General features: G+C 41.1%; 1 protein-coding gene across 1 annotated transcript in view; it reads left to right on the forward strand.

Moving 5' to 3' along the window:
• kiaa0586 (KIAA0586 ortholog) overlaps nucleotides 1-26,198 on the forward strand; it is a 657,376-nt gene that overhangs the window by 70,339 nt on the left and 560,839 nt on the right. Inside the window, exon 8 of the mRNA XM_078562702.1 lies at nucleotides 2,176-2,352. Coding sequence (XP_078418828.1) covers nucleotides 2,176-2,352 — 177 coding nt within the window. The remainder of the gene's footprint in view (nucleotides 1-2,175; nucleotides 2,353-26,198) is intronic.

Genomic DNA, 26,198 nt, shown 5'->3' on the forward strand with positions numbered 1-26,198 from the left:
ATTGCCAAAGTAGAAATTTTAATACTTGCATTTATAATTTTTCCAAAAATTCCAGCTAAGTTTTTCCCCCTTGACAATTATTGGGACCCTATGTTGAATTTTTAACTTACATTTTGTATTGCTAGAATTGCCATGCATGGTGTAAGCAGCATAAAGAGGTTAATACCAAGGATACACAGAGCATCTTCCCAACGAAAAGCACAACTTTCAAATAAGCAGTTGACTGGAATGGATTTCACATGGTGCAAGCTTTTGTATGGTCCATACAATGGGTGCCTGCCGTGTTAATTAATTAATCAACCCTGGACAATATTTCAATCATAAGCTGCTTTGCTGTAGTCAAAAATTGGATTTTCAATTAAATGTAACTATGAAAGATGTTGCCCTTTACTGCTTTTCTTCAGGCTATCTGGCAGGTGTGGCACCAAGTTACTTGCTGACAAATCAAAAAGATAGGTCTGAGCCTTAGTAATGACTTCAAGAAGGGGCAATGTCATTGGCTGGATTTCTGTTTGAGGGGCATTTCAGTCAGAAACTTCCTATTGAAGAACTGGACAGCCTAGGCCCAGTTTTCATCTAGTGTTTCAGCTCTAAGCGGGTTTCATGTAAACAAGGGGAGCTAAACTAGTTTCTGGCTAACTCAAGTAAACCTGTTCAAAAAATGTTTAGAGATAAAATGAGTGATGTCTTTATTGTTTTATGTAGCAAGGTATGCAGACAAATCTATGTTTTACTGGATAAACTATTCAGTGTTTCTGCGTCTATCTTGTATAAATAAAACAATTTGTTGCCTTAAAGGACTGAGCATGCAGTTTGGTGACGGTGAATATCAAGTTTGCTTTCAAAGAAAAAATAATCAAGTGGTGGGATGTGATGCTTTCCAATAGCCAGTGTACAGACTGTAGTTCATAAAATCTTACAGCTCAGAAAGAAGTATTCAGTTCATCATACCTATGGTGGCTGTTTTAAAGGCTATCTAATTAGTCCCACTCCATGATCTTTTCCCATATCTCTGCATGCAATTCCCTTTTCATAATTACTATTGAATCAGCTACTGCTGCTCTCTCAGGCACTGGAGATCATCATTGCAGTGTTTATTTTAAAAAAAAAATCATCTCCCCACTCCCCCCTTCCCTGGTTCTTTTGCCAGTTATCAGAAATCTATAACCTCTGGCTGCTGACCCACCTACCATTTTGAGTGCTTCAATTAAATTGCTATTTTTACCACCTTTCAAGAACTGCATTGAGATTAATTGCAGATAGAATTCTGTGCAAAATCTTGCTTTACAGATCATCTAATTGCTTTGTAGGTAAAGGAGGAAAAGGAGTCCAAATAAACTAGCAATTTGAATATGAAGCTATATGTGCGTGCCGTCCTCAATATATCTTTCCCCTTCTTCAAACCTTAATAAGTTTCAATTGGAGACTAGAGCAAGTAGTGATCTATCTTCAATCGATTAGCTACTGTTCCTTTTTTAAAGAGGAGAATGCCTTTGAATATTGAGTTCTTCTCTAGGAAGAAGATGGACTGTTTGTAAATGGTATACCCCAGATCCTATCTTTTTCAAGCCTGAAGCATGCACAGGTTTTGAAAACTGATAGTAATAAGCCCTATATGCATGAATGAGGAAAAATGGCTTCAATGTAGGTCTTATTTTAATTTCTCTTCTAGTTTTGTCATGATTTATTTTCTATTTCTTCCCTCTGAATTTCCCCTTTCCTTTTCTGAAAGTGCTGACTCATATAGGAATGCAGATCTGTTGATAGTCCCTTTGGCACCTCTCTCATGTAGGTTCTTATTGTATGCGCAATAATATTAAGTATAGGTTTAATATTTGACAACTGAGACAGGACAACCAACTTCTGTTCTCTCTGGACATTCACAATAGGCATAAAAGGATGGGGATCAGACACACAAAACCTGGATGATTTTTCCCTTTTTGTCCCAGGGCACCGAACGCAACTCTTGTACTAGCAATTACAACATTGATTGGGACCTTCTTTCTGTACTCCAGTTACAAGCTATGTTTATTAATTGCGTTATAAATGTTTTACTACCTTCATAATAAATAAATCACACCATAAGAAGTTGGAGCTTCAAATGCAAGAATACCTTTACAATAGAATTAAGTCAAAAATTAATAATTTGCCCTTAAGTATTGACTTTAATTTCAGTTTGTCGGAGTCAATCTGTTACTGCTGGATTTGGCATGAGAGGTTCTCTGCAGACGCCTGCTCCTCGTAGATGTGCCCCTGTACCAATGTCTAAGGATGTTCAAGTTCAGCAAAAGAAGACAAAGTCTGCCATTCAGAAGGCCAAAGTGAATGCAGTGATTTCTAAAGATGGACAAGGTACGGCGCAAAAAAAAAAATTAGAAATGGTAGTCGCTGAGTAAGTTATGAAAGTACATTTCATTTGAGGCCACCAAAATTTTAATAGAAAATGGAATCCGAGAAATAGTGCTGTTTGAAATTAGTCGATGTGTAGAGGGATTATACCTTCCGACCAGCATTGGTTGGTGTTGTCAGAATGATGGTAACTCAGGACTGACATGCATTTTGGTAGACACAAAGCACTAAATTATTTAATGTTGCATTGCGTAATAGTAGTAAATGTTCTAATGTGAATCATGCGAAATATCACTTCAGCTGTACACAATGTCAGGATTCCATTTCTAATGTTGAAACTCAGATTGACTAATCTGGAACAAATTCAGTTCTTGTTCATTAGGATTATGGTAAAGGGAGCGCTAAACTGAGGTAAGATTCTGAAACATCTTTGGGAAACTTGCATAACCAAGAAGAAGGAGGTGAAATTTAACCTTGAATTAGTAATGAAGTATCCAGAAGCAGCTGTGCATATGAAAGGTTTGGGAACTCAATTGTTTTATTTTTATTTCATTGGGAGGATTTTTCCCTCATTGGGCGGGCTCGGCGGGAGCTGGTGGGAGGGGTCGGGGCCGGACCGTGATTTCACGCTCTGGAGGGCCAATTAAGGCCTGTTCAGCCTGAAATGAGAGTGGCAGCGTTCAGTACTGCCTGTTTGTGGGGGGTGGGGTGCGAATAGGAAGGCGAGTGCGAACTTCGCACATTGCTGTGGGTGCACGCTTGAAAATCTCCCTGAGGCACAGAGCTGCCTCAGGGAGATTAACAGTTTAAAACATTAAAAATAAACATTTCTAAAATGTTATAAAACACGTCCCCTCATTTGACTCTGTCACATGAGCAGGGACATGTTATTAATAAATTTTAAAATTTTTGTTTTACTTTTATTTGCTGTTAAAAACCTCATCCCACCCGTGGATGAGGTTGCCTAAAAATTGTAAAGGCCGCTCGACCTTTTTGCCTGACCACCAACCACAAGGTTGGATGGGCAGTGAAAAATTTCATTCAATTACCCTTTTAACGGCCTTAATAGGCCTTTTAATTGTCGGCAGGCGCGCTGCTGACTCTGGCGCACGCCCGCTGACCGAAATATTGCGCGTCATTTTATGCTCAGTCGGGTTGGGCGCGCACCCACCCGACGAGCTAAAAATTCTCCCCCATGTATGTGCTTTGCACAATCTTTGTTTTGAGGTGAATTATAAACCTGCTGATTTGTATTTTACTGTTGGGTAAGAGAAGTTTAACGAAGGTTAAAAATGTTTTTGTTTTTCATCAGTGAGGATAGTTTATGATAGTATACTTTAGGATAGAATCATATAGCACAGAAGGTGGTCATTCAGCCCCTTCAGCCTTTGTTGGACCTTCGAAAGAGCTTTTCCAGTTAGCCCCATTCCCCTTCCATTTAGCCCTGTATTTTTTTCCTTCTCAAGTGTATAACCAGTTCTCTTTTGAAAATGTAAAGTCTGCTTCCACAACCGTTTCAGGTATTGCATTCCACACCATAACATAAAATGTTTTTTTTAAAGAAACCTCCTTTCTGGTTCTTTTATTAACTATCTTAAAAATAGGTAAAACCTGCTCGTGGATTCTTCCAGTAATACATTCCAATAAAATTAGAGATCTCTGGTTCCTATTTCAAGGTTCTTGAGTGCTGATGAGTTAGTTGCCATGTTTGTCAAATGGTTTTGTAGAATTTTTACTGGCTGCATTTTTCCGTGAAAACCACAAAGGACGAGCCTTGATTATTAAATATTCCTTTACATATGGATTTTTGTTTTTTCACATCTTTTAAGCCAAGGATACATAACATAAGAAGATAAGAAATGGGAGCAGGAGCCTGAGAGAGCCATTTGGTACCTTGAGCCTTCTCCACCATTCAGTAAGATCATAGCTAATCTAATTGTGGCCTTAAGTTCACTTTCCTGCCTGGCCCTGATAACCCATGACTCTCTTGTCAATCAAAGCCTTGAAATATATTCAATTACTCAGTCTCCACTGTTCTCTAGCAAAGAGAATTCCAAAGTCTAATGGCCTGCTGAGATAAAAATTCTTCCTCATCCCGTCTGAAATGGGAGACTCCCTATTTTTAAACTGTGTCCCCAGTTCTAGATTCCCCCATGAGGGATAGCATGCTCTCAGCATCTAGCCTGCTCAAGCCCATTCAGAATCTTAAGTGTTTCAATAAGATCACCACTCATTCTTCTAAACTCCAATGAATGTATCCTAACCTGCTCAACCTCACCTCATAAGACAAACCCCTCAGTCCAGGAATCAGCCTAGTGAACCTTTTCTGAACTGCTTCCAATGTAAGTGTGTCCCTCCTTAAGTAAGGTGACCAAAACTGTACGCATTACTTTAGGTGTGGCCTCACCAATGCCTTGCACAGTTGTGGCAAGATTCCGGACTTTTATAGTCCATCCCCCCTTGCAATAAAGGTTAACATTCTATTTACCTTCTTAATTACTTGTTGTACCTGCATGTTAACTTTTTGTAATTCATGTACAAGGACTTCCATGTCCCTCTTTCTGCAGGATCCTGCAGTCTCTCTCCTTTTGAATAATGTTTTCCTATTCTTGCTGCTGAAGTGGACAAGCTCATATTTTCCCACATTATACTCCACATGCCAAATTTTTGCCCACTCACTCAACCTATCTATACCCCTTTGCAGTTTCTTTATATACTCCTCACAACTTTCTTTCCTGTCTATCTTTGTATCGTGAGCAAATTTAGCTACAAAACCTCCGAATAACTGGATCGCAAATAGTTAAGTCCCCTGCAGTGATCCCTGCGGCACTCCACCAGGTACAGTTTGCCACCCTGAAAATTACCCATTTATCCTGACTCTCTGTTTCCTGTTAGTTAGCCAGTCCTCTATCCGTTGGCTACCCCCAACATCATAAGTTCTTATCTTGTATAGTAATCTTTGATGTCGCACCTTATTGAATGCCTTTTGGAAATCCAAAAACACTACATCTGCTGGTTCCTCTTCATCCAACATCCTCAAAGAACTGTAATAAATTTGACAAACAAGATTTCCGTTTCACAAAAACATGTTGACTCTGCCTGATTGTATTATGGTTTTCTGGATGTCCTGCTGCTTCCCCTTTAATAATGGATTCTAGCATTTTCCCAATGACAGACATTGGGCTAACTGGCCTATTGTTTCTTGCATTCTGTCTCCCTCCTTTCTCGAACAGAGGTGTTACATTTGCAGTTTTCCAATCTGCTGGGATGTTTCCAAAATCTAGACAATTTTGGAAGATTACAGAGGAAGAAATGCAACAGATTTCACGTAGAGTTTACAAATAATGGAAAGTTAAAGTTTGGGGGCTCAGAAACCGTTTTGGGAAATGATAGTATTTGATAGAACTTAAGGGGGTGAAATGGAGTGTATGGCTAACTGGGAATTTCCTTGTGTATGCCATACATGGGGAGGAAGTACCAGGTGCCAAGATATGAGACCACAGGAATGGTGCTGGACTCTGGAGTACTGGACAGGAGGTTACCTGCATGTGTAATCATCACTGGTGCATGCTTTCAGTTTTAGTAGTAGTGTGGGTCAAAGGGACCTGGCAACTGAGGAAGATTCTTGGGTTTAGGAGCAGTGGGCAGAGAGAGCCTGGGGTAATAACAGAATCCAGCTCCCTGCAGGAATAGGTGTTGCTGGCCACCTGCTCCTACTCTGCAAAAAGCTGTCCTGTTCTTTGGCTGGAAGAGATGTCTGCAGTTTGATTGCTGACAATTTTCACATGTCTTAGCAGGTAGTGCTGTTGTGCCAGGGGTTACAACATGAGCTGAGTGGGCCCAGAGACAGGAATGAGACATGGGAGAAATTACCAAATGAGAGCTAAGTATAAGAAATAGGATTTTAAAATAGGAAGCTGAAGCATGATAAGAAAGTGTTATAGGAAGTACTAATTAAACTGGCAGGAAGTATGGACGATATGCAACACTTTTAACATATTCCGAGCAGATCTCTGTCTTAATTCTTACTAAGTCAGAGTTTTCACAGCTTTATCCCATGTAACATGCAGTATGTTATCAGGGCTACTGAATTAGTGATTTGAATATGTCAAATTGTGTTTTCCTTACACAATGTTGTGATATGTTAGTGGAATTTTTGATTTGTATTCCATGATTATGTGCATGTTTGCATCAAAACATAAACCAGTAGTCTTTATTATTACCATTATGATTCCATTTAAGTAGATAGATATTTTCTTCTCTACCGTTTTAAAAACCCAGGCTTCAGAGGAAGACTGCAGGAAAGATATTGCAGTTAGGTAGGAGTGAAGGGAGTCCGTGTAGGCGGGTGAGGCATGTGACTTGGTAGTTTTATGATTGTGATTCAAGGTTTTTGAGCACTGCAAGGGGGCATATTGGGCTTGAGCATATTGTGGAGAGAATGTTTGAATTGTTGGAAGGGGATTCAGAGGTTTAAGTGTACTGTTGTTTGGGGGTGGTTGGTATAGGTTGTGACGGTGCTGGAAAGGTACTGCTGAACTGAGATGTAGATATCTAAGAGTTATAAGAGTGGGGTTGCAAAGAATTAAATGGAATGCACAGCACATAGAGGCAATTTGGCCCACCTGGTCCCTGTCAGTGTTCACGCTCCATTCGAGTCTCCTCCCATCCATCTTCATCTAAGTCTATCAGCATAACCTCCTCTTCCTTACTCACTCATTCACCTCCACTACCACTCATGGTAACAAGTTCCATCTTCTAACCATTCTCCGGGTAAAGATGTTTCTTCTAAATTCCCTATTGGATTTATTAGTGACCATTTTATATTTATTGTCTCTAATTTGTGTTGCCTTCACAGGTGGAAACATTTTCTCTCCCCAACTTATTAAACCCTTTTATAATCTTAAAATCCCGACCAGATCACCCCACCCTCCAGCCTTTTTTTTAAGGAAAAGATTCCCTCACTGTTCATCCCATTTTTGACATCATCCCTGGAAATCTTTTTTGCATCTTCCCCACAAGCTCTCCTATCCTTTTTACAGTATGGAGACCTGAACATCTCTCAATACTCCAAGTGTGGATAACAAAGATGCTATAAAAGTTCAGCATAACTTCTCTCCTTTTCACATCTAGTCCCCTAGAATTAAACCCAAATCCTTTGTTTGCTTTTCATGTCTTTAATTAGCCTGCATTACTACTTAGAAACATAGAAAATTGGAGCAAGAGTAGGCTATTCGGCCCTTCGAGCCTGCTCCGCCATTCATTATGATCATGGCTGATCATCCAATGCAATAGCCTGCTCCTGCTTTCTCCCCATATCCTTTGATCCCTTTCGCCCCAAGAGCTATATCTAACTCCTTCTTGAAAACGTACAATGTTTTGGCCTCAACTACTTTCTGTGGTACTGAATTCCACAGGCTCACCATTCTCTGGGTGAAGAAATTTCTCCTCATCTCAGTCCTAAATGGTCTACCCCGTATCCTCAGACTGTGACCCCTGATTCTGCACTTCCCCACCATCGGGAACATCCTTCCTGCATCTACCCTGCCTAGTCCTGTTAGAATTTTACAGGTTTCTATGAGATTCCCCCCTCATTCTTCTGAACTCCAGCGTATATAATCCTAACTGACTCAATCTCTCCTCATATGTCAGTCCTGCCATCCCAGGAATCAGTCTGGTAAACCTTCGCTGCACTCCCTGTATAGCAAGAACATCCTCCCTCAGATAAGGAGACCAAAACTAAACACAATATTCCAGGTGTGGTCTCACCAAGGCCCTATATAATTGCAGCAAGACATCCCTGCTCCTGTACTCGAATCCTCTTGCTATGAAGGCCAACATACCATTTCCCTTCTTTACCGCCTGCTGCACCTGCATGCTTACCTTCAGCGATTGGTGTACGAGGACACCCAGGCCTCGTTGCACATTCCCCTCTCTCAATTTATAGCTATTCAGATAATAATCTGCCTTCCTGTTTTTGCAACCAAAGTGGATAACCTCACATTTATCCCATTATACTGCATCTGCCATGCATTTGCCCACTCACTCAGCTTGTCCAAATCACACTGAAGCATCTCTGCATCCTCCTCACAGCTCACCCCCCCACCCAGCTTTGTGTCATTTGTAAATTTGGAGACATTACATTTAGTTCCCTCATCTAAATCATTAATCTATGTTGTGAATAGCTGGGGTCTCAGTACCGATCCCTGCGGTACCCCACTAGTCACTGCCATTTGGAAAAATACCTGTTTATTCCTACTCTTTGTTTCCTGTCTGTCAACCAGTTTTCTATCCATCTCAATACACTACCCCCAATCCCATGTGCTTTAATTTTACACGCTAATCTCTTATGTTACTTCTAGTAATTTCTGCGTTTGTACCCCTCGTTAATTTTGCCTCTGAAACTCATTTAGATTTTTACTTTCCAAGGAGTATGTAGCTTTCTTATTATTACTACCAAAATGCACCTTACCAACCTATGTTGAAATTCATTTATATTTACATGTTTATTCTGCAAGTTTATTAAATAGTCTTGTATTTATTCACATTCTTCCTCACTGTTAACTACACCTTCTCTTCCCCCACTCCCAATTTGGTGTCATCTGCAAATGTTGAAATTATAACTTTGGTGTATTGTGGGGGTGAGTGTGTCTGGTAGCACTACAAAATAAGTTATGGGATCTGGAAGCCCATGGAGAAAATCTTCCTCTTTGTGGAAGTACCACTTCCACTCATGATTGGGAACCAGCTCTGCTTTGTTTGAGGGCATTATATATTGAAAAGGGCTGACAGAGCTTAAAGTTAGTTAAACTAAAAGTTGGATCCAAGTTTTCATCAGGAATGCTGTATTTGTTAGTGCACGGCATTGGGGATTGCAATTGGCTGATGGAGCAGCAGTGATGAGACTAGGCTTTATTTCTAGAGGGATAGAATTGAAAAGTAGGGAAGTTTTGCTAAAGTTGTATTGAACCTTGGTTGGACCACGCTTAAGAAGAGTACTGTGTGCAGTTCGTGTGCTTATACATGTCAAGAAAGGCTCGGTTTCTTTTTCTTTGAAGAAATAAGGTGAAACGGGTGATCTAATAGAGGTCTTTAAAATTATGAAAAGCTTTGATAGGAGGATACAGAGTCAATGTTTCCTCTTGGGAGAAAGAGCATGATAGAGGTCAATAATGCAAGATAGTTACCAAAAAATCCAATAGGCATATCAGAAGAAATTTCTTCACTTAAAGAGTGGTAAGAATGTGGAATTCTCTACCACAGAGGGAGTGGTTGAAGTGAATAGTATAGATGTATTTAAGGGAAAACTAGAAAAGCATATAAGGGAGAAGGGAATAGAGGGTTACCATTATAGATATAGATGAGAAAAGATGGGAAGAGGCGCGAATGGAGCATAAAGACCAGCATGGACTGGTTGTGTTGAATGGCCTGTTTCTTTGCTGTATACTCCATGTAATTCTATGGATACTTTCAATCAAGCAAGCCACAACATAGCATGACATTCCTGACCATGAGCCTGCAGCCCAAACCCACCTGCAATCTTTTTTGCAGCATCAGATTTCTTGCCCCACTGCCATTTTCCCTATTGCCAGCTGGCTCCTGTCATCATATTCCCACCTTAAAATATTTAAGCTTAAATTTTCTCCTTTTCAAGCTAAATGGTAAAAAATCATGTGCACTAATGACATCCAGAACTTTAGCTCCAGTAACCTTTTCAACCTCTCCACAGTAACTCTGCTGCCTGACTGTTTTTTGGCACTGAGTCTTTAATGATCCTCAGTTTCCTCCAGCTAACTATCGGAAAGATCGAAACCATTGTCTTTGCTCGCTGCCATGTACTCTGCATGCTCAGTGACTCCATCTTCCTTCTTGATCATTCACTGGAGCTGAAGCTGATTCTTTTCAACCTTGATGTCATATTCAGCCCTCAGCTTAGCTCCAGGCTCTACATCCTCTCAACACATTTTTGTAACATTGTGTTCCTTTTTCCTTCTCTCCAATCCTCCAAACAGCTCAGCCCGTCTGCTGCTGAAATCCTCACCCATGATTTGCCACCTCCAAAATTGAATATGCCAGTTCTTTCCAACCTCAACTCTCTGTAAACTTTGCCTTGTCCAAAACTCTCTTACCCATATCATGGCCGCTACAAAGTTGTGTTTGCCCATTGGCCTTGTCCTCACTCACCTACGTTGATGCCTAGTACACGTCTAAATTAAAATTTACTTCCTTGTGTTTTAAATACCTCAATGGCCTTGTCTCTCCCTATCTTGGTAACGTTCAATGGTATTACAATGCCCCATTATTGAACTCTCAGCTCTTCTGACTCTGGCTTTGTGTGCTTTCTCTTTCCCCAATCCCCTTTGGTGATCATAGCTTCAATCATCCTGCCCATTATCTGTGAAATTCCCAGCTGGAACCCTGTGACTATCCTTATATTCCACGTATATGATCAAGCTTTTGGTCACCTCTCTTAATATTTCCTTCTTTGGCTCACTTTCTTTCTTTAAGGCTCAGTGAAGCTCTTTGGGATGTTTTTGTATGTTAATATGCTATATAATTGCAAGCTGTTGCTGTTGTTTCCAAAGTTGAAAGAAAAATTGTAAACATTAACATAAAAAATATTACAGGAAGTAATATTTGTGACTATGAAGTATGTGCTGGGTATAATATTTTTGATTTTTATTCTATATGATAGATTATAATGGAGTATCTCACATGTGATCTTAAATCTGTCTATTTAATTAGATTTGTGATTCAGTGAGCCCCATGCCCCAAATGGATAATATTTAGATAAGTCCGTTCACGGGCAGAATTTAATGGGGCCTGCTGGAGCGGCCATGATGCGGTGGTGGTGGAGAGAATTGGTCAGGAGTTCCTACATCTGATTCCCAGTGGTGGGAAAAGTGTCCTGCATTTCGTGGTGGGTGGGAAGGGTACAATGTGTGAATCCTGCCCACTGGTGGCAGGATGTCAATTAGACTCATTAGTGAGCTTCTTGAGAGCAATTATCCCTGAGTCCACCGGAATTTAATGGTGGCTAAGGCACTCAACGGGACTTGCCCAATTTCCATGCACCTCCCGAGAGCCATCCAGCAAATTCTGCCGGGTTTGCCTGTAGTCTTTTGGGGGGAGGGGGGGAATCCCTCGTTCACAGACACTCAGTCCCCGATCGAGAGACCCAACATTCGGAAGAGGGGAGTGCTGTTGAAAGCCACCCCCTGGCTCTTGCATCTGGTCCCCCTTGCCTGCGACCTCCACCCCACCCCACTTATCTCTCTCCAGGGATTAGGTGGTGGTCCATAAGACCATAAGATGTAGGCGCAGAAGTAGGCCATTTGGTCCATCGAATTTGCTCCGCCATTCAATGAGATCATAGCTGATCTAATGACCCTGAGTTCCACTTTCCTGCCTTTTCCCCATAACCCTTGATTCCCTTACTGATCAAAAATCTGACTCAGCCTTGAATATACTTAAACGACCCAGCCTCTACAGCCCTCTGCGGTAAAGAATTCCACAGATTGACTACCCTCTGAGAGAAGAAATTCCTCCTCATCTCTGTCTTCAATGGGCAACCCCTTACTCTGAGATTATGTGCTCTGGTCCTAGACTCACCCACAAGGGGAAACAACCTCTCATTTATCCTGTCAAGCCCCCTAAGAATCCTATATGTTTCAATAAGGTCACTTCTCATTCTTCTAAACTCCAGTGAGTTAAGGTCCAACCTACTCAACCTCTCCTCATAAGAAAATCCCTCCATACCCAGGATCAACCTAGTGGATCTTCTCTGGACTGCCGTCAATGCCAGTGTATCTTTACTTAGATAAGGGGACCAAAACTGTCCACAGTATTCCAGGTGTGGTCTAAACTAGTGCCTTGTATAGTTTTGGCAAGAATTGCCTATTTTTATACTCCATTCCCTTTGAAATAAAGGCCAACATTCCATTTGCCTTCCCTATTACTTGCTGAACTTGTATGTTAGCTTTTTGTGATTCATGCACAAGGACCCCCAAATCCCTTTGTGCTGCAGCTTTCTGCAGCCTTTCTCTATTTAAATATTATACAGTTCTTCTGTTCTTCCTGCCAAAGTGCATAACCTCACATTTTCCCACATTGTATTGCACCTGCCAAGTTTTTGCTCACTCACTTAACCTGTCTATATCCCTCTGTAGACTCTGTCATCCTCGCCACTGGCCTTCCCACCTATTTTTTGTCATCTGCAAACTTGGCGATAGTACATTCACTTCCCTCACCTAAGTCATTCATATATATTGTAAATAATTGAGGCCCCGGCATTGATCTCTGTGGCACTCCAGTTGTTATAGGTTGCCATCCTGAAAATGCCCCCCTTATCCCAACTCTCTGTCTTCTATTAGTTAGCCAATCCATTATCCTTGCTTATATACTACCCCCAACACCATGGGCTCTTACCTTATTGAGTAGCCTTATGTGCGGTACCTTGTCAAACACCTTTTGGAAGTCCAAATATGTTATATATACTGGTTCCCCTTTATCTATCCTGCTCGTTACCTCAAAGAATTCTAATAAATTTGTCAGGTATGATTTCCCCTTCATGAAGCCATGCTGACTCTGCTTGATTATGTTATGCATTTTTAAATGCTCTGCTGTTACATCCTTTATAATAGATTCTAACATTTTCCCAATGATGGATGTTAAGCTAACTGGCCTATAGCTACCTGTTTTTTTGTCTCCCTCCTTTTTTGAATAAGGGTGTTATATTGGCAGTTTTCCAATCCTCTGGGACTTTTCCAGAATCTAAGGATTCTTGGAAGATTACTACCAGTGCATCCACTATCCCTGTAGCTACTTCCTTTAATATCCTAGGATGCAACCCATCAGATCCAGGGGACTTTTCAGCCTTTAGCCCTATTAGTTTCCCTAGTACTTTTTCTCTAGTGATAGTTATTGTATTTATTTCCACCTGCCCTTTTGCCGCTTGATTATATAGTATTTTTGGAATGCTGTTAGTGTCTTTTACTGTGAAGACTGATGCAAAGTATTTATTCAACTCCTCTGCTATTCCCTGGTTCCCCATTATTATTTCCCCGGCCTCATTCTCTAAGGGGCCTATGTTCACTTTGGCCTATATATATTTAAAGAAGCTTTTACAGTCTGTTTTGATATTACTTGCTAGTTTACCCTCAAAGTTTATTTTCTCCCTCTTTATTTATTTTTGGTCTTCTTTTGTTGGTTTTTAAAACTTTCCCAATCCTCTGGCTTACCACTAATCTTTGCCACGTTGTATGTTTTTTCTTTCAATTTGATACTATCCTTAACTTCCTTGGTTAACCATGGTTGGCTTATCCCCTTCATAGAATCCTTCTTCCTCATGGGGATATATCTTTGTTGTGTGTCATGAACTATTTTTCTAAACGTCTGCCATTGTTCATCAACCGTCTTTTCTGCTAAGCTCCTTTCCCAGTCCACTCCAGCCAACTCTGCCCTCATTCCTTTTTAATTACCCTTATTTAAGTTTAGCACAGTTGTTTCCGACCCAAGTTTCTTACTCTCACATTGAATGCTAAATTCTACCATCCTATGGTCACTGTTTCCTAGCGAATCTTTTACTCTGAGATTATTTATTAAACCTGCCTCATTACACATTACCAGGTCCAAATTAGCCTGATCCCTGCTTGGATCCACAACATAGTATTTTAGGAAACTGTCCCAAATATACTGTATGAATTCTTGCTCGTGGCTACCTCTGCCAATTTGATTTTCCCAATCTACGTGAAGATTAAAGTCACCCATGATTAATGTACTGCCTTTTTTACATGCCCTCATTATCTCCTGATTTATTATTTGTCCTACAGTATAGCTACTGTTAGGGGGCTTATAGACTGCTCCCACCAGTGTCTTCTTCCCCTTCTTATTTCTTACCTCCACCCATATGGATTCTACATCTTCTGATCCAAGATCATTTCTTATGATCATACTTATTGCGCCTTGTACTAATAAAGCTACACCATCACCCTTTCATTCCTGCCTGCCCTTTCGAAAAGTCACATACCCCTGAATATTTAGTTCTCAGCTTGGATCTCCTAGTAACCATGTCTCATACCCATTATCCTCTATTTGTGCCGTTAATTCATTAATTTTGTTCCGTATACTATGTGCATTTAAGTAAAAAGCTGTTAATTTAGCCTTTTTACCATTTTTTCCCCCTTCGACCCTTTTTGCTGTTGTTTATTTATGTTTGTACACTCTGCCCTTTCCTGTCACACTCTGGGTATCATTACCGAAATAGCTGCCCTGCAATGCTGCCATCTCCTTTCGCTTTGTAAGCGTACGTATCCCCTCTCCAGAACACACACTCCCATCGCCACCACCCCCTCTATTTAGTTGAAAGCCTTCTGTACAGCCCTAGTTATTCAATTCGCCAGGATACTGGTCCCAACACAGTTCAAGTGAAGCCCAACCCACCCGAATAGCTCCCTTCCATCCCAGTACTGGTGCCAGTACCCCATGAACTGAAACCCATTTCTCCCACACCAATCTTTGAGTGACGCATTTACCTCCTCGACTTTATTTACCCTACTCCAGCTTGTCCGTGGCTCAGGTAGTAATCCCGATATTATTACCTTGGAGGATCTGCTTTTTAATTTAGTCCCTAACTGTTCAAATTCTTCCTGCAGAACCTCCTTTCTAGTCCTATCAATGTTTTTAGCACCAACGTGGACGACGACAACTGGATCCCTCCCCTCCCATTCCAAGTTCCTCTCCAGCCCTGAGGAGATGTCCTTAACCCTGGCATTGGGCAGGCATCACAGCCTTCTGGACTCATGCTCACGGCTGCAGGGAACAGTATCTATCACCCTAATTATACTGTCCCCTACCACTACTACGTTCCTATTCTTCCCCTCCCCCCAACCACTTAAAATCTCCCAGTATGATGGTACCGTCGTCATTTCGCTCATCCCCCCTGCAGTCCCTGCTCTCGTCCATGTAACTGTTGGACAATTGCCGGGGCTGAGGCTCCTCGAATGCTACCCCCTGAGTCCCCATACCTGCCTCACCTGCAGTCACATCATTCTGTCCCTGATCGCAGACCAAATTGGAATGACCTAATATGAGGGGTGTGACCGCCTCCTGGAGCAAAGTATCCAGGCAACTTTCCCCCTCCCTGATGTGTCTACAGCTCGCACTCCAGCCCCTCGACTTGGATCCAAAGTTCCTCGACCTGTAATCACTTAGTGCTGATGGGTTCGCCCTGGATCCCCTTGGTGCCCAGCAGCGCCCACATGTTGCAGTAGCAACACAGCACCATTCTCGCTCTTTTTAAAATGAAGCCTCCCTGCTGCAGTAGCAACACATCACCCATTCTTGCTCTTTTTGAAATGAAGTCTCCCCGCTCTTTTGAAACGAAGCCTCCCTGCTCTTTTTGAAATGAAGCCTCCCCGCTCTTTTTGAAATGAGGTTCTTAATACATTACCAGCAGCAGCCACCACTCTCAGTAGTGGAGAGCTGCTTGCCTCCGCCCAGTTGGGGCCTTAATTCAGTGGGAGGCCCAATGCTGCTCAGGTAAATTCCTGTTTGGAATTAAATAGTGTCGGACTTCCTGTGGAAAAGAGGTGTGGGGCTCCAACTGGTTCTCCAATCGGTGTGCAAATCCCCATCATCTTATCTAAATTCTGCCTCACGTTTCTAGTGTCACTATCACATGTTCATTGACAGTTTTTGAGCTGAAGTCCTCACCTCTTATATAATGGGCAAACACTGCTACTGGCCAAAAATGATAACCTTTAGTCATTTGCATTAACTTCAATTTCAAAGCTGCAGGTTATAAGAACTAGGAGCAGGAGTAGGCAACTCAGCCCCTCGAGCCTGCCCCGCCATTCAGTATGATCATGGCTGATCTCATTTCGGCCTCAACTCCAATTTCCCGCCCTCTCCTCATAATCTTTCAATCCGTTCCTAAGTAAAAATCTGTCTATCTCCTCATATTTATTCAGCGTCCCGGCATTCCGCAGATTCACGACCCATTGAGAAAAGTAATTCCCCCTCATCTCTGATTTAAATCTACCACCCCTTAGCCTAAAACTATGGCCTCTCGTTCTAGAATGCCCTACAAGGGGAAACATTTGCTCTACGTCTACTTTGTCAATCCCCTTTAGCATCTTATATACCTCAATTAGATCTCCTCTCATCCTTCTAAACTCTAGTGAGTATAGGCCTAAACTGCTCAATCTGTCCTCATAAGACAAGTCCTGCATCTCTGGAATCAATCTAGTGAACCTCCTCTGAACCGCCTCCAATGTAACTACATCCTTCCTCAAGTAAGTGGACCAAAACTGTGCACAGTACTCCAGGTGCGGTCTCACCAATGCCTTATACAGTTGCAACAATACTTCCCTATTTTTACACTCTATTCCTTTAGCAATAAATGCCAAAATTCCATTTGCCTTCCTTTATTACCTGCTGTACCTGCATATTAGCTTTCAGCGATTCATGCACGAGGACACCCAGATCCCTCTGCACTGAAGCATTCTGAAGTTTCTTTCTATTTAAATAATAAGTTATGGCATTGCTTATTTTGGGCAGAAATTGCTGCGCTTTACTAAACATTTGCGCCTTGAATGTAATAAAAGAGGCTTATTGTGGCAGATTTCATGTCCCTTAGTCTTTATTTCCTCTGAAATAGTCTAGATATGAACTGATATTTAACAAGGCCCTCTATAAATGTAGGGATCTCACTTCATTCCTTAGATACTATTTAAACAAATAAATTTCAGATTAAATTAGAGTTCCATAATTTTGCTGCATGATTGTTTTTCTATGCTGAAATTGAGAATGTGCTACGTTGTTTCAGATATTGCAATTTATCTTAATATATGAATCTTTGATCTGATGTTCGTACATTTGGGTTTGCCTGCAAACCACCACCAATATTACTGATTCCTATTTTCACTCTTCACCATTTCCTAGTTTGTCATTTTTATGCCATTTCACCCTTGTAAATCATTTTAATTCAATGGGAAGATGCTGGGCAAATTAATTTTAAATGGTATTGAAAAATAATATTTTTCATTTTTAATGCTACTATGTTTTCTCGACCAATGCATATAACAGGCAAGTTGTATTTGCACCAACATGCCTGCTGTAAGTACTGTGTAACAAAAGAATTATTTTTGAATTTGTGAATTCATAAAATTAAAATTTCAACATTTTGTTGTAAATTTATACTGATTATAACAGTCATGCCATGTATCTGCCATCGCAGATTTCAACTGGAAATCTTGGTAGCATGATTTGCTCAGCACCAAGAAATGGCGATTGTTGGCTTACTATCACAAAAGACATGGGATATCTCATCTACAACTCACTGTAGGCTGACACTCAGCAGTCTTAATCCATTCATGTTTCACCAGCCAGTCCAAATTTATTAACAATTTATTTGGCATTTACAATTGGCTCCTAACATGACATTGTTCTTTTGGTTGTCAAATAATACTTTGAAGGGTTAAGCCATGAACAGGTTATGTACTTTGAGAATTAAGAGAATGTAAAGCTTAAGTTATCTCATACGGTGATATGTTGGGATTTTTGTGTTGTGGCTGCTACACGTATTGGTTGTATAGATTTCTGAGGAAAATAAATTATTAAATCAAATAGCTTTAATATAATTAGAAATACATTTTGAGCATTTGCATTGCTGCCACATAGTGAGATAAACTGAAATGCATCAAATCTAAAAAATGAGTGTATAGTCAGATAGCTCTATTATCTGTGTGAACAAAATTGTTTAACAGTACTCCTGATGTTTGGAATCATCAAACCAGTAGTTGCAAATTCCAATAGTCTGGGAGTCTAGACTTGTGGAATATATCAGTGGGTGGGCCAATGTGAACTATTTAAGTATTCCACCTTTGCTTTTGATGTTATGAGTATGCTTACATTGCTTTCTAGCAATGCAGAATGCCACCACAAGAAAATATTAATTTAATCAAAAGTCTTTGAGTGGTGCATATGCAGCATATGCACGCTTGGCACGGTTTGTACTACCCACTCTTGTCTGGGTTAGAACTGCGGGTTTCAGCCCTTTAATGAGGTTTGAGATCATAATTGAATACAGGATTGATTAATTCACAAGGAAGGATTCCTGAGTTGGTTTGGTAAAAGCCTTCAAGACATAATTAACAGATCAGGGCATTGTTAGATTTCTTTTAAGGGATACTTTCTGCATGAGAACCAAGCCCTGGAATAAGCTACTCGGCATTTGATGACTGTACAGGATTTTTTTTTCTGTCTCAGAGGCAAGTTATGTTTCCATTTTATTCACCCTGCTTTCAGATGTGCTGGAGACTGACCTTAGTACTGAGAGCAAAGTGAGGTGATTTTCTTGGCTTTTGTAGTATGGTTACAAGTAGTCATTTGAGTGAAATCCAACTTTAAGTTTTCATCCAGTGTATTTCACGCTATTATATAAAATCATTTATACTGACAGTATTTTGAGCAGTTAGCTGCTTCCTCATGTTTGAACTATTATTGCCCTAAGAGGCACATTCATTACCAGGAACTTGATTTGAACCAATACAATACTGCTGCAAGAAATCCCAGTGATCCCCAAATACTTAATTTGACACGTGCAGTGTCATATATATCCTTCCAGTTTGGACTAACAAATGGGACTGCAATTGTACTCTGCCAGGGTCCATGGAAGAAAGCCGAGTCAGGTAAAATCTGTTCTACGTAAGGACTAATTTTTTCAAACTTGATCTCGGCTTCTGCAGTCTCATCGTGGATGATCTATTGGGCATCCCATCTGACCAGGATCAGGACCAGATGATCAAATGTTTTTTGGAAAGATTTAACTTCAAGGCAATGAGTATGATGCAACCTGCAATGTTTGTCCCTTTGGCTGAAGGCATCTATTTCTTCTATGCTTGTTCATCATTGAAGTTAGCGCAGATGATATAAACCATCTCTTCTGTGTATCCCTTGTATTGTTCTTAAATTAATTGACATAGCCTGAAGTTTCATACTTTTACCACCCATTGTCAAGCAGTATTGTGCTGGGTGAGAAATGGGGTGAGAATCTGTTAGACTGAAGTGTTGTCTATTTATTCTCCTTCCCAGTTTTGTGTAAAATTTCTATATGTATTTTAAATGAGGTGGTAGTGATATCTTATGTACCATATTTGTCATCACCATCTTGTTAATGTTGTATGTAAATCACATTCTTAGAAAACAGGCATCCAAGTTATTGGGAGGCAAGGCAGAAGTCAATTGAAGTGGCTCAGCAGCTGCTATGAAAGAATTTATTCATTCTCAGATGATTTTCGTCTTATGTGTCCACTGTTGACTCCTGTTTCACTATCAGCTTCTTCTGCTGAGGTGCTTAGTTTTTCTTACTCATTCCTCACCCCTCCCATCCCTCCTCATACAAGTTCTGAGGAAATGACAATGGCTCTCCCAGGATACCTTCTATCCTTTTGAAAGAAGAGAGGTGCAGTGGAGTGGGGATAGACTGGCTGAGTAGTACAAAAGAATATAAAACATTAATGTGCTCCTGGGACTTTGCTTTCAGAAGCTGTGCTTCATGAGGAAGGCTATCAATGCCACATGTTGCAACCCTACCCACATTCCACATGTGGTATATGTAATGCATTTAATTGGTTGTGAAGACCACAGCTGTCATGAAACTTTATTTTAGGGTCTTACAGACTGCCAGTGGAACAACAGTATTGTTAGCTAATCAGCTGTGCACAAATGTATAGGCCCATCACTGATGCTTTGTATGCTGGAGCAAAGTAATCCATTGAGTTCCTCATGGACAAATGGTCGTAACATCACAGAACCTTCTAATTTTGCCAAGTTTCTGAATTCCTCAAAATACAAGGATTCATAGATTGCATCCACATGGCCATACATGTTGCCATTATCAGTTACATCACTTGTGTTCTATCTTCCAATGAAAATAACCTGAGGTCATTCAATTCTCTGCTGCCAATATCCTAACTCGCACCAAATCCCATTCACCCATCACCCCTGTGCTTGCTGACCTATATTGATTCCTGGTCAGACAATGCCTTAATTTAAAAATTTTTGCTCATTTACAAATCCCTCCATGGCTTTTCTTTCCATATGTCTGTAACCTCTTCCAGCCCTCCAAGATCTCTGCATTCCTACAATTGTTGAACATCTACAAGGTACAAGTCAGGAGTTTGATGGAATATTCTCCACTTTCCTGGATGAGTGCAGCTCCAACAACACTCAAGAAGCTCGACACTATCCAGGACAAAGCAGCCTGGTTGACTGGCACTCCATCGACCACCTTAAACATTCAGTCCTTCTACCACTGATGCACAGTCGCAGCAGTGTGTACCATCTACAAAATGCATTGCAGCAACTCACCAAGTCTCCTTTGACAGCACCTTCCAACCTGCAACCTCTACCATCTAAAAGGACAAGGGCAGCAGATGCATGGGAACACCACCACTTGCAAGTTCCCCTCCAAGCCACACACCATCCTGACTTGGAACTATATCATTGTTCTTTCATTGTTGCTCAGTCAAAATCCTGGAACTTCCTTCCTAACAGCACTGTGGGTGAACCTAAACCACATGGACTGCAGTGGTTCAAGAAGGCAGCTCACCACCACCTTTTCAAGGGCAGTTAGGGATGGGTAATAAATGCTGGCCTAGCCACTGACATCCATATCGCATGAATGAATAAATAAAAAAAAATCCTGGCCTCTTCTGCATCCCTGATTTCACAATTTGCAGCTCTGCCTTCAGCTGCTAAGTCCCTAAGCTTTGGAATTTCCTCCCTAAACCTCTTGTTTTGGTAATATGCCCTCATATCTCCTTAAGTCCTTGTGAAGATGAAGTCCCATCTTCATAGTGAATATACCCTTCATTGTGTTATGTGGCACTACCACAATGCTAAATGGGATAGATTCAGAACAGATCTAGCAGCTCAAAACTGGCCACCCATGAGGTGCTGTGAACCATCAGCAGCAGAATTGTATTCCACTACAATATGTAACTTCATGGCCCAGCATATCCCTTACTCTTTGTCATCAAGCCAAAGGGCCAATCCTGGATCAATGAGGAATGTAGGAGAGCATGGCAGGAGCAGCACTTAAAAATGAGATGCCAACTTGGGCTACAACACAGGACTACACGCATGCTAAACAGTGGAAGCAGCATGTTATAGAAAGAGCTAAGTGATCCGACAGCTAATGAATCAGATGAAAGATCTGCAGTCCTGCCACACCCGGACATGAACGGTGGTGGACAATCAAACAACTAACGGGAGGAGATTCCATGAATATCCCCATCATCAATGATGGAAGAGCCCAGCATGTCAGTGCAAAAGACAAAGTGGAAGAGTTGCAGCCACCTTTGGCAAGAAGTGCCTCATGGATGATGCATCGCGTCTTCCATCTGAGGTTCCCACCATCATAGATGCTAGTTTTCAGCCAGTTCGATTCAGTCCACATAGTATTAAATGGCTAAGTGCACTGAATACTACAAAGGCTATGGAGCCTGACAACATCTCAGTTGTAATGTGCTCCTGAGCCAGTCATGTCCCTAGCCAGTTTGTTCTGGTACAGCTACAACACTGCAGTCAGATTCAAAGGTAATTTCATCTGGCTATGATGTGGAGCAAAATTTATTTGCTCAAGTTAATGGCATCCACTCAACAATGTGGAAAATTGCCCAGGCATGTCTTGTCCACAAAAAGCAAGGTAAATCCAATCCAGCCAACTACCACCTCATTAGCAGTGATGAAAGATGTCATCAGTGCTATCAATCACCACTCCGTCACCAATAACCTGGTCACTGATGCTCAGTTTGGGTTTTTCCAGGATCACTTGGCTCCAGACCTTATTTCAGCCTTGTTCCAAACATGAACAAAAGAGCTGACGTGAGAGTGACTGCCTTTGACGTTAAGGCAGCATTTGAATGAATGAACCAAGAAGCCCTAGTAAAATTGAAGCCAATGGAACTCGGGGATGGGGTCGGGGAGGAAGCTCCCCACTGGCTGGATTCATGCCTAGCACAAAGGCTCTGGTTGTTGGAAAACAATCACCCAGTACATTGCTGCAGGAGTTCCTCAGGGCAGTATCCTAAGCCCAGCCATCTTTAACTGCTTTATCAATGACCTTCCCCACCATCACAAGGTCAAAAGTGTGGATCTTCTCTGCTGATTGAAGAGTGTTCAGCTCCATTTATAACTCTTCAGATAATGAAACAGTTCCTGATGGCCTGCAGCAAGACCTGGACAAAATTCAGGCTTGAGCTGATAAATGTCAAGTAACATTCACACCATCCAAGTACCAAGCTATGGCCATCTGCAACAAGAGAGAAACTAAATTTAAAGGCTTCACTTTTTATAAGTAATTAAGGAAAGCGCTGCAGTCAGATTCAAAGGTAATTTCATCTGGCTATGATGTGGGCAAAATTTATTTGCTGATAATGGCAAGGTGGTTATGGTGCAATCACCCAAATGCCCCTTCAGGAAGGAGCCATTTTGTGTTTTAACATTTTAGACAGATTGCTGCCTCTCAGCAGTCATTTCCTGGGTTGCCAGCAATGCCTCCCATTTGTAATCAGACAGTAAAATTTTACTGATGTAGTACTTCCTTCATAAACCTGGCATTTTGATTGTGATCCATTGTAAGCCAATGAAATTTTCTTACAAAGTTGAGAACAGTAAATTATGTAGTTTTCACAAGCTCCACAGTTTGCTTCCAAATAATGTAGTGCCACAGATAACACAACATCAATAATTGTGGTGCAAGTGGAGGAGTGGATTTTTATTTTTACTGCCTAGGTGAATCACAGGAAAGTTTGGCATAGAGGAATGCATGCCAGTAACAGAATCCTTTGGATTTTCCTTCCATTGAAATTAATGGAAGAGAAACAAAACAGGCTCTGTAAAGAGCATGCAATCCTCCCTGCTAGATGATCTTGCTAGGCTGATCCATTCCACCTATGTGCTGCTTAATACCTAGCAGGTAAGGACAAAAATCTACCTCATTTTGTTCACTCTTCTCTGCCGCACTCAAAGCATTAAAATCTCAATTATTTTTTGCAACATAATTTTAGTTGAGTGCAAAAAGAGTGCAAAAGTATTTATTAACTGAAGTTGTCTAACTGATGAAGAAGAAAACGTGTGCTTATGACAGATGTCAGGTGGATAATACAACTGAGTCCCAGGCTGAATATTGAAGGTTCAGCAGGCAATTGGAAAAACAAATAAGAGAAGCAAAGAAAGAGTATGAGAAAAGACTGGCAATTAACCAAAATAAATCCAAAGTCTCCTACAGGCAAATAAATAGTTGAAGTGATTAAAGGAGGAGTGGGCTAATTAGGGACCAAAAAGGGGATTTGCCCTTGAGGGCAAGGGACATGGCTGAGGTATTAAATGAATACTTTGCCTCTGTCTTTACCAATGAAGAAGATGCTGGGCAGGTCATGATGAAAGAGGAGGTAATTCAGACTCTTGAAGGGTTTAAAATTGATAATGGAGAAGTCTTGGATAGGCTGCCTGTACTTAAAGCTGACAAGGCACAGGACCAGATGAGGTGCATCCAAGGATACTGATGAGGTGAGGGTGGAAATTGCAGAGACATTGATTTTCCAGTCTTCCTTAGACTCAATGGTATTTGGTGCCAGACGACCGGAGAATTGCAAATGTTGCGCCCTTGTTCAAAAAATGATGTAAAAATAAGCCCGGCAACTATAGACCAGGCAGTTTAACCTCAGTGTGTTGGGGGGGGTGGGGGGGGTGGGGGGGTGGGTGGTGGCGGAGGAAGCATTTAGAAATGATAATTGAGGACAAAATTAATAGTAATTTGGGAAAATGTAAATTAATTAAGGAAACCAGCATAGATTTGTTAAAGGTAAATTGTGCTTAACTAACTTGTTGGAGTTATTTTAAGGTAACAGAGAGGGTAATGCTGATGATATGGTGTACATGGGCTTCCAAAAGGCATTTGATAAAGTGCCACACGACAGACTTGTAAGCAAAGTTAGAGCTCAAGGAATAAAAGGGATAGTAGCAGCATAGATATGAAATTGGCTGAGTGACAGGAAACAGAGTAGTGGTTAATGGATGCTTTTCGGACTGGAGGAAGGTTTATAGTGGAGTTCCCCAGAGGCTGGTGTTAGGGACCCTGTTCCTGATATAAATGACCTAGACCTTGGTGTAGACGGCACAATTTCAAAATTTTCAGACACGACAAAATTTGGAAGTGAGAAAGATAGTCTAGAACTTCAAAAGGATGTAGCCAGGTTGGTGGAATGGCTGGACATGTGGCAGATGAAATTTAATGCAGAGAAGTGAGAAGTGATTCATTTTGGTACCAAGAACATGGGTAAACAAAAAAAGGTTACAACTGTAAAGGAGGTGCAGGAGCAAAGAGACCTGGGTGTATGTGTGCATAAATCATTGAACGTGGAAGGACAGGTTGAGAGAGTGGCTAATAAAGCATACAGCATCCTAGGCTTTTATTAATAGGGCATAGTGTACAAAAGCAAGGAAGTTATGTAAAACTTATATGGAACTTGTTCAGCTTCAACTGGCGTATTGTGTCCAGTTCTAGGCCCAGCACTTTAGGAAGGATGTGAAGGCATTAGAGAGAGTGTGAAAAAGATTCATGAGAATGGTTCCAGGGATGAGGAACTTCAGTTACATAAATAGATTGGAGAAGTTCGGACTGTTTTCCTCGGAGAAGAGAAGGTTGAGAGGAGATTTGATAGAGGCATTCAAAATCAACTCTGGACACAGTAGATAGGGAGAAACTGTTTCCATTGGTAGAGGGATTGAGAACCAGAGGACACAGATTTAAGGTAATTGGCAAAAGAAGCAATGGCAATATGAGGAAAAACATTTCATGCAGCAAGTCATTAGGACATGGAATGCACTGTCTGAGAGTGTGGCAGAAGCATGTTCATTCAAGAGGGAATTACATTATTATTTGAAAAGCAAGAATGTGCAAGGCTACTGGGAGAAGGCAGGTGAGTGGCGCGAGGGGAATTGCTCCTTGGGCAAGCCAGCACAGATACATTAGGCTGAATGGCCTCCTCCTGTGCAGTAACTACTCTCTGATTTTGTGATTTGTTATATAATTAATGATAACTCTCAGACTTTTATTTCAATATGGTTGTCAGCACCTCTAATACTTTAAAAGTCAGTTTGTCTGAGTTTGCCGTGGGTTTAATTTTCACTTCAGAAACCTGAGGATATAATGTAGGTTGATGGTTTAGTGCAGCAATGAGAGAATATTGAGATGCTGTCTTTCAGATGGGACATTAAACCAAGATCTGCCCTCTGAGGGGCACTCTCCCAGAGTCCTGTTCTATGCTAATCCTCAACGAACACATAAAACAATAGGTGCCCTGATCATTATCACATTGCTGGTTGGTGTGTGCAAATTGACTGTTGCGTTTCCCACATTACTTGAGAAATGGAGCAGGAGTCGGTTTTTTGAGGTTGTTCCCCATTCCATAACAGCATGGCTGATTTTCCACCTCAGCTCCTTTTTCCCATGGCTGTGAGGGCATTTTCCCATGGCTTTCTTTTTAATCATTTTCCGGGAAAAGCAGAGACTTTAACCTGACAAGCGCATAGGCAATGGAATCTTATTCATATGCTTACAGTATAAGGGAAAAAGGCATAATATATATGATTAAATCTCATGAAATGTATCCTTATTTCTATTTTTTAACCTTTTACACATGAGTTCTCACTCATCTGCCAATGTTATTTGGTAGTGTTGCAGTTAACAGTGAGATATTGTATTTGCTTGAGACTGATATGGCTCATAGAAGTGCTCTCTTTATTCCAACCAATGTTTAACATTTTTGCACTTTTTCAGT

This window comes from Cetorhinus maximus, chromosome 18, assembly GCF_964194155.1.
Source record: "Cetorhinus maximus chromosome 18, sCetMax3.hap1.1, whole genome shotgun sequence".
In the NCBI taxonomy this organism is placed as follows: Eukaryota; Metazoa; Chordata; class Chondrichthyes; order Lamniformes; family Cetorhinidae; genus Cetorhinus; species Cetorhinus maximus.